At 40.5% G+C, this 19007-nt stretch overlaps 1 protein-coding gene across 7 annotated transcripts; it reads right to left on the bottom strand.

Moving 5' to 3' along the window:
* Window positions 1-530: 530 nt before the first annotated feature.
* KLF4 (KLF transcription factor 4) lies at window positions 531-15092 on the bottom strand. Of its 7 annotated transcripts, none has more exons than XM_069239914.1 (5): window positions 14663-15092; window positions 14086-14191; window positions 11878-12751; window positions 11623-11787; window positions 531-1629 (listed from the first exon to the last, which is right to left on the bottom strand). In XM_069239914.1, exons 1-5 carry the CDS (start codon window positions 14665-14667, stop codon window positions 1454-1456), a joined length of 1326 nt encoding a protein of 441 aa, XP_069096015.1. In that variant the 5' UTR covers window positions 14668-15092; the 3' UTR covers window positions 531-1453. The 7 variants fall into 7 exon arrangements, with proteins under 7 accessions (XP_069096015.1, XP_069096007.1, XP_069096019.1 ...); XM_069239906.1 differs by having other exon boundaries at window positions 14071-14191; window positions 14663-15089; XM_069239918.1 differs by having other exon boundaries at window positions 14784-15089.
* Window positions 15093-19007: the final 3915 nt, after the last annotated feature.

Here is a 19007-nt window from a genome sequence, read left to right as displayed (position 1 = left end):
ATATGCGTGCCTTCGACTAATGAAAGCAAGCAGATTTTATTAGGCAAGCCCACGAACCAATAAAAAACACTGACGTGAAGTTGACAGGGCTCCGAGCCCTTTTCTAAATACTAAAGCATCTCGCTGCGATACGGATGCGCGAGCGCATGCAACGCAGGTTCGCCCCTAAAAAGTCACTTGGGGATTTATTTTCTGTCTGGGCCAATTACCCCCTATTGTGCCACAAAGGTTTTAACCATGAACCAGGGCACCATCCTCTTCACTCACATGCCATTAATCCAGTGAACGTGTTAAAGCAGGGTTGTAAACTCGGTATAGTAGACACTTTATAATATATCTAAACTAAATAAATGTAAAACACAAATCCAGGGAGACCTCTTTTTCATAGTATACCGAACAGTTATGCTTAGCACTGTGAGCCGAACATTCTTTATAGGCAAAATAGAGATGTATATTAGCAATGGATAAGACATGATCTCATTGTGACTACAGTTTCTAAAAGTACCTATTCTGAAAGAAAGCCATCCAGATAAAATATTTGAGGTTTATTTAAAACATATTTCCAGGCTGAATATGCAAAATACAAACTCCAACAACGCTTTCAATTTAGTTCAAAATTTACAAATATACAAAATAGAAGTTTGCTTAAATTTATATTACATATTTATTAAGTAACGTTATATAAGAAAACATTTGTTCCACTTAAGGCATACTTAGGAATAAACCATAGTAAACATTATTGCACATTTAAACCACAGTGCATTACAGACCATCTGCATATACATTTTATGAATGAAATCAGGTGTAGGTACCTGACTTTGGTCATAACTTTAGAAATCGGAAGACGTAATGTATTTCCTTGTCAAATATGCAGCAGTTTGTTTGAGAGCTTTGGCTTCCTTGGTGTGGTACTTTTTGACCCAACAGTCAATTAGCACCGTGAAGTCGGCCTCTGATCGCATCTTGTACCTGAACCCTCATCCTTTCTTCTAAAAATATAACAAAGGCGTTTAGAAGTAAAAGATAATATAAGATGTTATGTTATATGTTTAGAAATCTATGTATGTGCGGTACTGCACAGACACCGATCCCAGAGAAAGAAGACACTCCTTCCTTCCCAATGCATAGTCTATAAAAACCCTGATTTTCAAGACTTCCAGTCGCTGATTGGCATATTGTACTCCAGCAATATTCAAGTTGAGTAAAAAAAACATGGAATGCTTTAAGATCCAGTCACAGGTCCCATGATCTTTGGTAAGTTTTTCTTTGGTCCCTTTCATTAATTAAACTTCAGGTTTATGTGTGATTTAGTAACTCACTAAGGCCCACTGCTTGGAAGACTATCTTTTCCATCTTGATCCCTTGTACTGCACCATCTGCAGAAGGAATATTGATGTGCTTCAAATACTGAGCTGTTACATGGCAGTATTGAAAAAAGGTCCTTTGCTCTGGATTAAAAGTGTCTCTTCATGTGTAAGGCAAGGTGGTCTGACCGGGAAAAGGCACGATCACATCTTTGACACTGAAAGGGGCGGTGTCCAGTGTGTTTCCGGTAGTGACGGGTAAGTTCATCTGAACGAGCAAACTTCCATCCGCAACCTTCCCAGTCACAATGATATGGCTTCTCTCCTTATGAAATCAAAAAATGTAGATTTAGAGTTAGTATGCAAACACAGACATGGAACAATGACTCTGCGTACTTATCTAGCACAGTCCTTTCAGTTATTTATATCAACAGGCAACAGCCTAAGTGGATCTTGTGGTCTCAATCTGACACAATTTAAAACAAAGGTAGATAGGTTTCGAAAACTATTGCAAAATGCAGGTTCATTACATAAAGCAAAGCACTGAATCTGAATCTTAATCTTAATGTACACTATCAGGAATAGTGGGATTGGGACACAAATGGGATTTGCTCACAGGGAAACTCAACCAACATAGTTGTATTTTGATGAGAGGAAAACTGCTACTATGAACACGTATGTGGACTTTCCTGGGTGAACAGCCTGAATAAGCTTGTACATTTATTCCTGTGTAGGGCGGGAGTTAATGCATTTTTTTGGCTGGGAATCGGGAGAGAATATTCCTAAATGTAATAGGGAAATGTTAAATTGTTTTTATCTCGGTGGGACAAATTTACCCTTGAAGAATAATATTTTCAACCATGTACGCATGTTTTAATATCATGCTTCCACATGGGAAAATGGAAACCTGTTACTACTCCATCTGCACAGATATTTACACAAGTGAGTGTTCCAAGAAAATTTACAACAGTCATGGATTCCAAGGACTACACAAGGTATTATGTATAACTTCTAAAAAGGTCAGATATTTGCTCCAAATATAAGAGGAATCTACCTATTGTGAAGTAGGCCCACTGTAGTCTATTTCAAAATTATTTTTTTACAAGGGAAATTGCAGTAAAAGAATTTTGGAGCACATGCCCGCAAATTAAAAAAAAAGATATGAACAGTGTAGTGTTAAAAATATGTAGAGCTTATAAACATTACTAATGTGATAACATTACAAACAAATGGTATAAGATATAATGTGAAGATTATCTATATGTAGGTAATTAATGATGGTTCAGAGGTATGCTGATATTAATAGTGACTACTTATAATGGATCAGCTCATGTCTATAACTGTCAGAGCTCATCCGCTATACTTTTAGGAATAAATTAACAACTATGTGAAGATGATCTACCTCATCCCACACATTTTCAAAATGGAGAGCACCAAGTTGACAAACCCAAATTGGCCAATTTCCATTTTGGAGAAAAATCAAAATGCATAAAAATGTTTCCCTGAAAATTTGATGATCTCGGGCAAAATAAAATAAATGATTCATGAAGGAATTCAAAACACACATTTAAAAAAATCTTAGGAATTGAAAACATTTATAGCTGAAATAAAAATATAACAGGGAATTAGGACAGTGGAAAAATACAGATATCAAATATGCGATGTCTATCTGAAAATGGTTTGAAGTGCGTGCCTCAAAAGGAACCCTGCTGCGAAAAAAATCTAGTGAAAAATGAAGAGGAAGGAGAATGCACAAGAAGGTGAAATATAGATATATGGATTGACTGGGGTACATGAGAAAAAAGAATGTGAATAAATACACACAGGAAAAAAGATGTTTTGGGCTAAGGAGAGGTTGTTCACTGCCTGTAAAAAAAGATAAAAAGAGAAATGGGTAGGAAACAAACACCACTAAAATAAGTTTTCAACAAAAAGGGTCTTCTACGGGTTGGGTTTGTCAGCCCGATAAATGCCAATGATGTTTAAGAATGCAAGGACATTTTGACAGAAAGGGGTCATAAAAAATGTTTTCACTGAAATTTGTTTTTCCGATGGTTTTGCATTCAACCATTTGTCATTAAATCTCTATGGTTTCCTGTCAATTCTTGCACCTAATTTTGTTTTCCACAATTACCACAATTACGGTTTTCAACTGCATACTTCTATTTCCAATCTATCATTCTCCTTCCATGAATAGCTGAAGACAGTGCTCCTCTAACTCTTCAAGTTTTCTGTACCTCAGATTAGCTAAACAGTGCCTTCCTAATGGCTGTTTAGTCAATTAAGGGGGTTATATAAATAGCTTTGATCAGCTGTCATGTGTTCCTATTCTTTATGGTCAGCGATCAAACACACCATAATCATAACTTTCTAAATAGAAAATTCGTTTCATAATACACAACACTGTTTGTGATCATCACAATTTAGGATTTGTACTGAGCTGACTCGAAAGAGCCTTCAAGCCCTTTGCTTATCCCTTTCAAAAGAGTAACACTACAATTTGAAAAAGAAAACAGTTAGGATTCTTAAAATGGTGAACTATCACTGCAGAATGAAACGTGTGGTCCTCAAAAGCGTCTGGCATTTACAATGAAGTATTTCTAGCTAAATTCTGCATGTGTGCATTTGGTCTATAACAGGTTTGTTTTCGTGATATTTGATTAACCCAAATGATCATAATAGATCAATCCCACCAAACTGTTTTCAAAATTATGTTAGACAGTAAAGAACATTTTCTGAAAGAGAATGAACCATCGCAGGATGGCAAAGTCTCTATCAAAGCATTACTGATTTAGTCAAGTTAAATCTTGAAGTATGCCTTTAAACAAAAAGACAGCCTATTACATGAAGTGGACTGCATGACAGAAATTGGCTAGCTGGAAATTAAGTTCTATGGCTTTCAATGAAGATGCTCACTACAAGTCAATTTTTTAGTGTTAAAAATTGTCTGATTCCTCAGATACTATATCTCCGTGGAAGTTTATATAGCCCACCACACCACATTTCTCTTGGGGCTTATATTGTTAAAGCCTTCGTTGTTGTCCTTAAACATCACCTTATTTAGAATATTTTATATGGATGTGACGTGGCATTCAGTTTGCTGATGAACTTCAAGTTTTAGAGGTGTACACCTGAGAATGCAGATTATTAATTCAATATTTTGCGGAGCTGAGGAAGTGGAAAGTCAAGAATTAAAAAGTGTAAATTGGGGATCAAGAATATCCAGTAAATTATCAAACATAAATCTATGAAATACAATTTAACAATGTAAAATAGTATAATACCATACAAATCTAATCTAATCCCATAGGGTAGAATTATTGGAGGTTTGGGGGTGATTGTAACATGTAAAAATGAAACATTTAGAAAAGAATCGAAAATATTGTGACATTTTCGTTTTACAAAAGTTGTACATTTAGCTTTCAAAAACATAGGTTTATTGCTGTTTGTCGGCCTTGGTGCAGTCTTTCTGCCAACATATTTTAATGCTCAGTACTGAATAGTTGGTGTAAGCCTATGTGAGGGACAGCTACAAATCTCCTAAGGTTAGACTTCTTTCCACTTTTGGAATTTACTGTGTGTATTAGCTGAATTGGAAGTATTATTTTGACTTGGACTTTGTTGTTTTTAGTTGCTTTGGGACATGTAATTTCTCTCGGCATATTTTATGCTAGTTGGAACTGGGTAAAACAATTAAAGTAAGAAAGGGGCATGAACTAATGGAGTAACAGGAGATAAATGAGGTATTCACTTCTATTTAGGGTGTTTGAAATGTGTATAAGTGCTTCAAGTTACAGCATAGTTCTATGGAGAAGTGTGCGAGGGATATTCTGTGATTTGGGAATTAAGTAAAAGTGAAGGATTTCAGAGTTTTATTAACGGTGTACCACTGTTCAGTGTTTTTTTTACCTTTTTTAATGTAATATTTGTATTTCGTTATTGTTACATTCAATATTTTGTTTTCACTGTCTAGGATTTCAGTGTTTTTGCTCATAATGATAGCTTGTGAACGGGAAATTGTGCAATTAATTTAAAATCAAGTAAAAATAAGAAATTAGAAATTAGTTTTCTTAATAGAGCTGCTCTGGGGCTCTAATGAAGCAATAGCAACACAGTCGGAAACACGACAGACTAATGGAAGATGCAAACTTATTGATGTTATGGAAACCGTGCTCGGAATAGCCTTGTGTTAAAGAGAGACAGAGCATAAAATCTAGCATGCAAGCATGAAGCAGAAAGAGAACAGAATGTAGAAAGTATAAAACTTACAAAGGGTTGAGTCCATCTAAGATTAAAGTGGAAGTATGGTCTTGAGATGCTGAAAAGGAGGGGTGAGTGCCAATTGGGTGAATAGTTTGAAACGGTTTGTTCGAAAAACATTTAGTTTGGGAGTTTTACTTCAAAAAGATCCGGTTTGAACATTTTTTTAAATTATCACAATTTTGAATTGCCATGACTCGGGATGGAGCCCAAATTAGCATGTGCAGAAGTTGGAACGGCAAAACTGCTCATTTGAAGTAAAGACGTGACGATAGCCAAAGTCAAAGAAAGGGCATGTAAAGTTGTTAACAATATTTTTAAAGTTTTACTTTTTTAGACTTTTGCCACTAATGTTTGAAGAAAAGCATATATTGTTAGACAATTAATAATTTAGAACAAAATGTTTCTTCTCAATAAAACTATTTCGACACAACAATCTCAAACTATTCCCCTAGAATGGGAGAAACAGACTTGACAGGCATGTGGTCTGTCCTTGTCGTCACTTTTCATGAATCTATGTAAGCAGACAGTTAACAGTGTGCTTGTTATAGTCAGGGGGACAGAGCTGCAAACTGAGTGTACGCAGACAGAGGGCAGTGTTTGATAGTGAGACTTCTGAAATATCACTATCCTGTGGCCCTCATCGCACAAGTGTAATTTTCAAAGTAGTTTGAAGCTCAAGTCTGTGAAGGACAAAAATACGGATACATAATATAAAGGCCCATATGTTTCTTGAAGAACAGAAAACAAAATAATGCAGAGAATAATTTTAAAGCTCTGTGCATAAATTGCAACTCTCACCCGTATCAAATTATAGCACTGAGATAATGCTGGCATTCTAAGATTACTGATCTAAGACCAAATCCGCGAAAATGACAGAATGTCCTCTTACTGGAGCAACTAATACACCTGCCTCTGGCTAATTCTGAACAGAAACCTGCATCTACACAATAGATATGCTCTACATCTGATGACTATTCGGATTTCATTCGCAAGTAACACAAGCTGTGTTTCTACAACAATACGGGTCCCTCTCTTTTTCCGAAGACACAATACCACAATAAAGGCACACCGCAAATCAAGGATCGGGTTTGCAGGCAAGCACAGAACTCTTTTTAGAATCCAGAGATTGGCTACAAAAAAGCATGCACACATTCTGAAATCTACATATAAAATCACGAAGTCACCTTTTACGTTTGTGTTAATTGTTTCAAAATTGATCAATTGTTTTATAAAGCACATCCCACCTAATATATGCCATGTTTAAGTGATGCAAATATCAAGTTTTATTATTATGCAGCTCTTTATTGATTCTCAAAGAAATGCATTATTACTATTGTTAAAAATGTATTCTGCGCAATATACACTGGGCAATGTATTATTTACATTATGATCTCTTTACATGTGCACAAGCACATTCTATATCAACCTACCAAATGCATGACTGTTCAACCAATAAACAAATTTGGTATGACAGGTTGCTGCTGCAATTTGAGAGCACTTGTGTGCTTTTGCTGACAGAGCAAAGTACCTTATCAAACACAAAAAGATTACACTAGGTGGGGCAAAGTAACAATGATTAACCCAAAAGCTTCATACACCAATGGACTACTGGACAAAATACTATTAAAAGGTCAAGCCAAAGTACAAACATGCACCTCTATTAATAAGGAAATGCAGGGTAGAAGACGCAGCCCCTGTTAAAACCTTGCATACCCTTTGCACTCTCTTTGCTGCCTCTAGTATCAGAGAGCAGGAAGGTAGTAACAATTCAAAATGTACACAGGGCTTTAAGTGCAATATTAACTTTCCAGAGCTCCCGCTCCTTGTCCATAGCCTAATCTCTAAAATGCAAAGTGCTGCATAAGAGGTCAGCCTTGGAATTTACCTCAGAATAAAACCGTGCAAGGTGTCACTTTCACTTCCCAGCTTTTGGTGAATTCACCTCCATGCTTACAAACTGGAATGGCTGAATGTGACATTCGGAGCATAACTGTCATTGGGACAGCAGCTGGGATGTGGGCGATCGCTGCACCCAAACTGTCCGTGTTTTACTAATGATTATGAGATTGTGGGGTCAATTTCCCTTGCCTGCATTGGGACTACTGACACTGAGCTACGCTGCTGTCTGCCACAACTTTAAAAAAAAAATGACATAAACTATGAGCAACAGAATACCATATAGTTTAGGCCCATTTCAAATATTAATCTATTTCTCAGACTGATTGTAGCATAAACGATACATTGTTGCTTGTGCTTGGTAATAGTTGTATTTGTAGTTTTTATCTGGCAACTTTGAACATGGCACCGCCTCTCTGTTGGGTTCAGAAGGATTGTTGCCTGGTGAGTTTCTTAAAATCTACAACAACCCCTTAAAAACAAGTGGGTGCCAATTCGAGGTATTTTGCCAGATCCAAAGAAACTAAGAGTTCACTTGCAAAAGCAGTAATTCCAGCTTTAAGAGTATATGGACATAGAGGTACCACTGCCCTTGCGCCTTAAGAACATGGTGGGCTTCAATTAAATAAACATTAGATAGCATTTTGTAGCAGTCATAGGTCCTTAAAAAAAGTGGGGGAGACTAATTACAACAGTCTCTCCTTACATCACAGTTTAGTTACAACATATTGCATGATGTCACAGCCCTAGGGAACCACTGACTTTAATGGTGTCATTGGCATTGATCTATTTCATTCTGTGTATACACTTGGAGAATATTCGCTCTAGTCATTTAGACTAAAAACTATTTATGCAGCTCAGATTTTTCCCTTATGTTTCGGATGTGTTCTATTTTAACATTGAACCCCTGCATCCTTTTAACAAAACTCAGCGGAATACACATTCACTGCTAAAATCTGTATATTAACTCTAGACAACAGTTTCGGATGCTGGCATTTTCATCGAGGCGATTTATCGTTCCAGGGTCAGTTGAAAGAGCAGTGTAGATGACAAGGTAATAATTACACGAGAATGCCCTTGGTAGTGCGCATGGGATGACATTGCTATGTAAAGAACACGTTTTTGTATTTTAAGATGACAGGTCCTCTTCGCCACCCTGAAAGTGTAATGTTTTTTTTTCCTTGTGGGGATTCTTAACGAGATTCAAAGACAATAGGTGCCTTTCTCAAACACGTAAGGGAACAACTATCACCTATTTTAACTCTCACAGTACGGCATACTTGTCACAAAAAGTGTTGCATCTAACCCGGTAGGCTTCGGTCTAAGTTTGAAATACATTTCTGACTTTTACTAAATTTACAAAAAAAATCACCTGGAAAAGTGAAACTGTTGCTGCAATTTCCCCTAAGTACTAAGCTATATATAAATGTATGATTCCAGAATTGTACTAGATCCACATTTAGGGTGGGTAATGGAATGCATGCGTTACTTGCTAAACATTTTACGTCCACTATAGAACCTTCTTCCTCTATAAAAAAGATGTTAAAGGTCAAGAGGGTATTCCCACCATATTCCCATCGAATACCTTTCCGTAATCTGAAAACTGATTTGCTTCTGCCCCTCACCAGAAAAATATCTTTAACCACTTTCAGGGTGGGAAGTCTTTTTTTTCTGAATACCCGCATATCGGAATTCATCAGCTTTCGCAGATGTTCATACCGTGACCGTGAAACAACCACAATTCCACCATGCTGGTGTTTGTGTGAGTAAATGTGCATTTTGTGAATAACAGTGATGAACTTGCATTTGTAAATGAGACAAGTTAGGCCACTAGCTTTCCGAATCTGTCTTACTTCATCAAATGACAAGTGGTGGTTAGATCCCTTTGCAAGCTATTAGGACCTCCAATTGTGTCCTTTCCTCTGGCCCTCAAAGAGATAAAATGCTTGCTGGCCAAGAACAGAAAAAGCACCCTTAAAGACCAAAATTGCTTCCAGCAGTAACTTTTGGATACTTTCTTCTTACATCCAGAAGCACTCCACCTTTCTGTATTTCTTTTCACCTATTTGTCATCTTTCCCACTATCGCCTGAGGCACCAAAAGATTTATTTCTAACTCTGCAGTATATGTGGCTGGCCATGCTCTAGAGACATTGTGATGTTGCCACGTCACGCAAAAAAATCACCTGCGCTTCACACGAACATCACTGCCTGCTCTAGGTTAAAGGAGACTGGAGCCCCTACCTTACATTAGAATTAAAGAAATTTGAGGAAATCATGCATTGAGAAAACAGTAGACTCCAGACTAAAGCTATTTTTTATCTGGACCAAAAAAGTGCTTTGCAAGAAATTTCCACACATCAGGCTTTGCGCCTTTGGCATCCTTGCGATCACAGAACTGTGCAGTGATAGCATCCCAGTCTATACTCAGGTAATCTTAGAATTTCAGAGTGAAAATGTTTTGTGTACGTAGGTTTTTCCCCACAATCCAGCAAAATATTTGGAAGGCAAGATGGAATGCAGAAAGATGCAGGGACATTATCAGTATTGTTACATAACAAGTCTCTGCTTATTCTTATACTATGCATCTTTGTAAAGATTTGCACTTAGTGAATAATTGCCACTGGTGTGGCCTCGTCAAGCTATGGAATTTCTTGAGGTTGCTTTTTGACTTGGTGTGAGCCTACATGTTGAAAGGATCTTTTTACCTGGATGTTCTCTCCTTTCTTCTCAGTCTGACTTTAATGTCATGTATGTGCATATTTCTACGTATTCCCAAGCAAAGATATAAAGCTTGGCCAAGCTTACAACATGGTTGTAAATACAGACCTAGTGACCTGCAGTGGTAAATAGCATTCCTGCGAGCTATAACCGCGATACCGAAAGGCTGTCTAGTAAGGAGGAGAAATAACTTACCTTACCACAGTTGTACGGGTATGTTTTCCGGCGCCTTTTGCCTGACAGTGAATACTCCGTGGTTTCACTGTATTGAATTGCAATATGTACATGCATTCAGGTAACCCGAATAACGAGCATTTTCACCACTGCGCCAGGTTCTAAATGAGGCCCTTATCTGTAGCAGTCCTGATGCCAGAAAAATGTTATATGCTGGTGACTGCACTGCTTGGTCGAATTCAAAAATAGTCCAACCATTTGTATATTTTCTTGCAAGATCTCACAAGACTTCATTCGAGTGTTTCTGAAAGCTAATGCACTATATAATTTCTGCACCTGTTATTCCGCAGGTGGCATCAGTGTTAAATATTTATTTGGTGGGGCAAAAAACGGTATTCAGCACTTAAAGCAATAACATCAACAGGTAGCAACAGAAAAAAAAACACAAGACATTACATGAAATGGCGAGAAGGCTATTCAAATAGATTTTCCCAGACATTGTAAACTGTTTAACAGATTAACTCCATACAGGGATGGGAACCAAACAAAAACTTGATTTTGTGAACAGTTATTTTCTACCATGTCAATAAAGCAAGAAGCGTTTAACTTATTGTCCGATTATGACATAGCGTTTAATAATCAAACTGGAGTACATGGGGGTTTAATAACTAGCACAGGATCAAGTAACTGTTTCCACTGAGAAATCAGGGATTAGAAACTACCTGGCCTAGTTCTACAGTCGTCAATTTGCTATCCTGCCAGCTCGTTAAACGATGAGCCAAATTATTCAAGTCAGCTATTCTATAGTCTCAAATCTTACAACAAGAACAAAACCTATTCTTGAATCGGTGTATCTTAGGTTAATGTTCAGCCCTGCCATTCTTCAGTAAGATATTAAATCATAGTCCATATCTCCACGTGGAGTTATTTCTGTAACAGGACAAAACTGTTTTTTTTTCTTTCTTGACTCCTACTGATTAAAAAGGCTGCCCTAAACTGCAAGTCTCTGAAATTACCAACGAGCGTTCTTCTTAGTATTTATTTGTTTAGCCATGTAATCCACCACATGTTGCTCTGGGGTAACTTTATGGAACTATGTCCTAAATATGGCCTCTCTGTGGCATGTGTGAGGAATCATTATTATAGTTACCCGCAATTCTAGGAGAGTTGAACAGCTAATAGGATTGACAAGTAAATATTCCAGGGTATTTCTTTCAACTCTCTAGGGACCTGCGTTAACCCAGACATCACCCTTTTTAACTCACCTGTGTGCGTGCGAAGGTGTGCCTTGAGATGAGAGCTCTTAGTGTAGGTCTTGCCGCAGCCTGCATAGTCGCAGGTATGGGTCGCCGTCCTTTTCCTTGGCCACGATCTGCGACCCCTCTTTGGTTTGCTTTCCTCAGGCATGCAACTTCCGGAATTCATTAGCTCTAAAGGTGAAGAGGGCGGAGTCAGCATCACCCCTTGTACCAACAGATGAACGTTTAAAGGCTCTTCAAACATACTTAGGTAAGACTGACCTTGGTAATGGAGTGCTGACGGTGGCAGTTGCTGCTGCTCCGGCTGGAAGTGAGGGAAGCTGCCCCCTGGGCTGTAAACTGGGGGCAGTGGCGGCAGTGGTGGGTGGGTTAGACCCTGAGATGATGGGTGGCAGTCTCTGGTCATCAGCTCCTCTGGGGTCAAGGGTTGGTTAGTCCTGCTTAGGGGGCCTCCTAAGGAATAGTCATGGGGCCCTTGCGATCTTTGGGTGTTCCCAAGGCCATCAAGTGTCCTCCCCATGGTGCAGGAGGCAGAGGTCTCTTGCTTGATTTTTTGACACACCCTGGGCATTGGCTGCCCACAGTAAGAGCCCACTGGACTGTTCATCCCCCCATTCAGTTTGCTGACTCCCATGACCTGGCTATAATCCCCCATTTCCAAGGTACTTTTAACCACAAATTTCCCATGCAGGCTGGTGGGCTGCTGCTGTTGCTGGTGAATGTAAACAGGATCAAGGTCAGGCCTCATGAGTTCAGCCACAAATCCACCAGATGGGGACACATCGTTGATATCAACCAGGTTGAAAGGGGAGGAAGCGAGGTCCCGGGAGGAGTACATGCCGGGGTTGTCTCCAGCAGAATCAGGTCCACGAAGAGGATAGGAATAGTTACAAGTGACTGACGCTCCAGCTGGGGGAGGGGAGCAGGACACGCTGGCAGCAGACGGGGAAGGCATCACTGAGGATTCTTGATTAATGAGCGAGTTTGACAGTATGAAGTCCAAGTCCAGGAGGTCATTGAATTCCTCAGGCTCCCGTCTGGCCAAGGGGGTAGATGGCTCCTGCTGAGGGGCGTCCGGGTGACAGGGGCTGAAGGCTGGCAGCCGTTTCATGTGAGAAAAGTCCTCCTTCCACCTCTGCAGAAAAAGAAAGCAAGCTGTCAGAAATGGAAGTTACAGTTACACCCAAGCACAGAGCATAAAGCAGCTGTAGGAGTATGGCCAGCTCCATTTGACACCCAACAGTGTTTGAAGTTGCAGACAGCTACCTTCCCTGTGCAGCCACAGCCTGTACAGCAAGCCTTGCCAAAGTCATACCTGAGAGTATGAAGTAATACCAAACAAATGCGTGCAGAAGGAATATCTAACTCTCCACACAAAACTGATAAAACGACACAGAAGACAATCTGGGGATTTGGCAGTGCAGGAACACCAAGCACCTCACCACTGGGCGGTGCACTGTGCAACAGGTTTTACCCACTCACTCCCACCTCTGGCTCTGCACTAGCACACCTAATGCTGGCAGCATCCGCATATTCCCTGCAACTGGCAGCACCCTTTCTCCGGTGCTACTGGAACTGCACAGGCACTATGCCGTCGCCCTAGGTAGAGCTCCCTAAGGCGTCATTGCACGCAGTGCCAAAGACATACACCCCTGCAACTGCTCTGGAATCCACAAGTGGCAGTAAATGCGTGACTCCACAGCTGAATGTGTCAAAGTTCATCCACTATAGGAACTTTCCTGGCACTTCAACACAGGCAGAACCTTCACATGCCGACAACTGGTAACGATCTTCCATCACTCCCCGTGCCATTAAATCTGCAGTACAAGCAGGGGTCTCAAAGCCCCTATCACTCGCAGTGCTCCCAAACCACGGCCCATGGAAGTACACTTGAAAACACAGCTACTCACAGCACCCTTGACGCGTCAATTTTGTCGGTAGTCTCGAACTCCTAAAGCACTGGGCACTCGCCTTTTTCACTGGCAGTGCCCTCACCTACAACTGCAGGCATGCACTCAAACCACCCTATTTGAACGAGTCCGGAAAACTTTACAAGAGGCAACACCTCCAAATCCTTATCCTCACCTGCGCCCTCTTAAACCCCACCATGGAACTGTCCTCAACACCTGTCCCTGAAAGTCTTCAGGCGCCCCACTTGCAGTGTGCCCTTTTAACAGCAGTGTTGACACGCGAAAAAAAAGAACACAGTTTGAAATATCATGTTAAAGTTAGACGAAGTTAAACTTGACTCGGGAAAATACGTTTTAAGGAACCACTATGTCCACGTGTGAAAGCCACGCAATTCAGGGAGGACTTGGAAGGCGCGGCGCATGTTCATGTTACAGGCTGCAGAAGCATATATGGGTTAATCGGGGTCAGTGAAGGGGGCGTTGAGCGCCGAGTCGCAGTGAGAGCCCGGTGTGAAAGTGGACAGGGCGGGGCACGAATACTCACATTGCCCGCACTTGCCTGTCTCAGGGCCCGTTCCCTGCCCGGTGCGAAGGTGGAGATGGAGGGCAGCAACGTCCCGCTGAGAGCCATGTCCCACTCGCTGCACCCGGGGGGCGGCTGCTGCCTGCAGGGGGAAAGATGTATGGGTTAGAAAGTGCCTTCCAAGCTCAAGAGGCAACTGCAAGGAAAACATATTATCGCAAGAAGGCGCACACCAGGCAGCCTGTGGCGCAAAATTAATTTCAGTCTTTCGTAGTAAACTTTCTGACAACTTCTGAGCACAAGACATTTATCAGTCATATAAAAACGCACACACTACTTTATTCGTGCTATATTACTAAGAACGAATGTCCTTCCGAAATGACAAACAATTGCAATTGCATGTCATCTTGAAGTGATCTCACTAGCGTAAAAATGGATGACATTCACTCTGAAAACGCGCCGCAACTGTTTTGCTGTTGATTATCAGAAAACACGGGTGCGCCGTGCAGTAAATACACATACCAATCTGAATTTAACTCTGCAAACTTTATCTCGAGAATACAGGCGGAAAGCAAATCAATGGCACATGAATAAAGCACAATCTAACACCTACCTCATTAATCTTGCAGATAATCCAAATGGGAGCAAACAAGGAGAAAAAACACAAGGGACCTCAGAGCAGAGGGCACAAGACGTGATGGGCACTCAGTGGGTGGCGCACTGGAAGGTCTCACCTGCGCTGCTAGCAGCGAAGGCTGCAGAGGATGGCGGAAGGTGATGCCACGGCCGGTGGCAGCGGGTCATGAACGGAGATGGCCGGGGGGCTCCACGCCGCTGCCATGGGGGCCACAGTCTCTCTTCCGCCGCTGTCTGAGCAGAGGCGCCCACCGATGCCCTTCACCTCCTCCTCCCGTGGCGGATAGCACTGTGCATGCGGTGTGAACATCTATAAGTGTGAGTGCGGCACCGTATCCCGCGTCTCCCAATCCTGCAGAATGTACTGTAATAATTCCCTTAGGCACTGGTGCAAGAAATAGACTGTCACGCCGCGTGCCTTCCATGCCCCTTTATAACCTCCTGTCACTGCTAGGTCCGCCTGCTAGGCCCACAGCCCCACCCCCTGAGCGTTGCCATGACACCCCCCGATGAAAGAAAACAACAAACTCTACACTGGATCGAACACGTGGGGAGAGTCGAGGGCCGGGCCATGACGAATGTCAAGCAGCTGGCCTGTCGTGCGCGCATTTGGCGTCATCAGGCGACGGGCGGGGGAGAGGAGGCCCCCGGGCAGGGATTCTCTCGCGCTCTCTGTTTTGTGCAGCAAAACAGTGGCCGGATAGCAACCGTCTGGGAGGCGAGTAGGGGAAGGCGAAGGCGGCTACCTCGCGCCCTTATCTGCTTCGTTTGTCAACTGTCACTGCGCGCGCTTTAAATTTTTTTCTGTGACGCGCTTAAGGAAGAAAGGGAAGGAGCGTAGATAACTCGTTTTATTCTGAGAGGGAAGGAGGAAGGTGCATTTATATTAAAATGTGAATGAGCTTAGCGTTGTCTTGTTTGAATGAGGCAAGAGAGGACGGTATTTATGGGTAATGTTAAATTAAAGAGCACCTGACGAACTGGAAGGGGTGATAATCCCCTAAGGATTTTGTTGTCCATAACGGGATCTGGTCAGCAGTTAAATAATAGCAGCAGAAGATATATATTTTTAGCGCAATTAGAAGTATTAAATCAGAGGCCAGACCCACATAGTGTCGCCTCCTAAAGATGAGTGGACAGAGAGCCCCACGCACTCAGGAAATAACTTCTTTTATAATGCAAAATGCAATTTAGGTGTTGGAACAGGCTCGGTTCCAGGAATTTATATCTGGATCGGCCAAGGGTGCGTTTGGGTGGGCCAATGTGTGCTCATTTTTCAACTATTCTGGAGGTAGTCTATGTTAGCACGTCAGACCTTAATAAGTAAACTTACGAGGGAACGCGTATAGGTTGATGAACCTTTTGACTCGTTCAGGATGTTCTTACCATAGCTCCAGAACAGACACAATAATAAATACACAATAATCATTAGTCAAATCAATAATCAATGGAGTCAGTAACTTGCACACACCATGACTTTTCAGCCATGAATAACCACACCTTTAGTAAAAGTTTAGTAAGTTTATTTCCCTATTGTTAATGCTAAAGTCATGTAGATTAATCTCCAAGTCAAATCAAACACAATAATATTGGTTAACCAAAAAGACGCAAGAAACATGATCTATTCAAAGCTTGAATTGTAATGCATTCTAAAGCATCAGCACAAATCATTAGCATAATCCATAGCGTTCAGCAAAATAGTTCGTCAACCGTTTGTCTCTGCAAATTGTCTGTCATGTAAATAGCCTCAACTAACCCAGATTAGCATCAGCATGTGGGACTTCGTGCAAAACAATTTAGAACGCAAATTTGGAAGACATCTAGCTAAGGAAAACCTTTAAGATGGCGCAGTTGGTACCTAGAAAGGAAAGGCATAAAAATGCAATTCAGTCACATTGTCATATCTACCTATCCACGGTATGGGTCAACAAGCAGAATCAGTCTTCGTCCTCAGGTCATCAATTGGTCAGGAAAGCATCAGGCTCTCAGTCAGAGAGTATGAGCCCAATGACAGAATCTCGAATCTCTTCTTCTCAATATCGCATCTCGTACCGGGGTAAGTCTGCCTAAAATCTGAATAATTCTCCTCTGTCGCGTTGTTATATCAAAGTCACCCAAACTATCCCCTAATTTCCAATTGGTCAATTAATCATACGTTATTACTCTACCCAATAATTTTTTTATACTAAATCTATGAATTCTAATATTTCACCCTTCACACGTCGTTGATTGGTCTGCTTTACAATGTTCTAATCATCCGGCTCGTCAGGTACGAATTTGTTGCATCTTCTTCTCCAGTCTGTGTCTTCATTGTTCGCGTCCTGGGAAAGAACCTCTTGCACATATTACGCACGTCTCAATACATTTTAAGGACACTGTCTCCTGTTAGTCGGTTCTCATGGAAAGCTTCTGCTAAGCATTTTAACAAGACAATGAGCATTTCACAGTTAGATCACTCTGTCAGCATTTTTATTAAATGCTAAGGAATACAGCTTCTGCATGAGGCCTGGCAAACTAGGCCAAGACACTCGCTAAGTTAAGGCCTACAATTAATAAGCTAAAACATACTTCATAACTCTTAATATGACATGTTACTACATTAATAAATTTTCAATATTTCATAAGTATTGATAATTATTTAGTACATTTCGTGAACACTGGTGGCCATTCTTCGAGGTCAGAATTTAAAACGTGCACATTATTTTTCTCTACGTTATTCATTTTCTACATAAGTCATTATTCAAAATATGTAAACACTCATTAATAATTTCTAATTAAGACATCTGCTTCAGCAATCCCTCCTCTGATGACTAAATGTGTCATCACACCAATTTTACCACCCACAAATGTTATAATTCTATTTCTTCGACATTTTGTCTTCTCCTTGAATTCACCCTATAAATTCTTTCCCTTTTCTTTTCTTCCCTCCTCTGATTCTTTTTAGACTTTTTCAATTCAATTCTTTTGCATAATTTGCACAGTCCCCATATTCCTAATAGACAACCTATAACCATTAATATTCCTTGTATAATGTTCAATTTCACCCCATTCCAAATACTACTAAGCTAATTTCCCACTGAAGCAAACCCCTTACCAAACTTTTCCCAAACACCTAGTTCTTTTAACTCCTTCAGATCACTACTTGCGTTAGTCAGATTAGTAAGTAAATCTCTTATCTCTTTACTATTGTTAGGTATGTAAGAACAGCAATGCCTAGAGTTAATCATTTTACAGACTCCGCTATCCTTCGCTAAAGGAATGTCTAAAGCAAGATGATTTTGAAGAGTCATAGCTCTATCCACAGCCAATTCAATATCTATCAGGAGTATAGCCCCTGAAAAATTTGTCAGCATGTTATCCACAATAGTAGACAACTTTCGAATCTTGATCGAGTTCAGGATGACCCCCATTGAAGGAATCACCACACCAAATATATCTCCCACTATCGCAGAAGAGGATTCCCTCCTCTGTCTATTATGATGTAATTCTGTCATTTTCAGAAACTTTTTCAAATCCTCCATCTGGTAAATCCTAGGCAAAACTATCCCCAAATAACGTCCCATACCATCCTCTTGGAAGACGGTAATAAGCATTAAGTCCACAAATATATTTTATCCCTGGAATCGCAGGGTCTTGCCCATTTAACATAAATGTCCATTTACTGTGAAACAAAACACATGCCTACATTCACTTGTACCCACAAATAAAGTGTTGGTGCGCGATTTTGGCCTATATATACAAAGCTTCCCTAGGTGTGATTAATCTAAAGCTATTTTCCCTTGCGTTTTAATTGCAGTGTAAGCATAATAATTCTTGTAAGTCCTTTTCCCTAAGCCTTTTTCTAATTTCTCCTTAAGCGCCTTTCTCCTGTCATCAGTATGATCTAGTTAGCTTTTCTCTAAAGGTGTAAGCAAGCACGTGAGATTATTTCTATGCGCATATGCTGTGCCAAACGTTAGTATAGGTTCAAATAATCCTCTAACTAGTACTATGTAATTATCTTTAGCTACACTACTCAAATACCTAATAATAGGAACAAACAAAATCATAGCTAGAATGTAAATATTGAATATACTCCTGGTTATAGAACCTTGTTATTAACAGACTACAACTTATCCCATCTGTTAACGGGAGACTATGATAAGTGACTCCTTCCTCGACTGATGATGGAATCTGCGTACACACAAGACAATCCTTTGTATCCATCGTATCAACATACTCACTCAATAAGCGATAGAAAACATTAGAAGAAAGTTCTCCCTGTGCATTAGGATAATCATGCAAATATTTCTCATCTAACTTAAATCTCTCTAAAGCCGGTA

The sequence above is a fragment of the Pleurodeles waltl genome, chromosome 1_2, assembly GCF_031143425.1.
Source record: "Pleurodeles waltl isolate 20211129_DDA chromosome 1_2, aPleWal1.hap1.20221129, whole genome shotgun sequence".
In the NCBI taxonomy this organism is placed as follows: domain Eukaryota; kingdom Metazoa; phylum Chordata; class Amphibia; order Caudata; family Salamandridae; genus Pleurodeles; species Pleurodeles waltl.
Note: the sequence above shows the minus strand (reverse complement) of the source record. Positions and strands in the feature narration are given on the sequence as shown.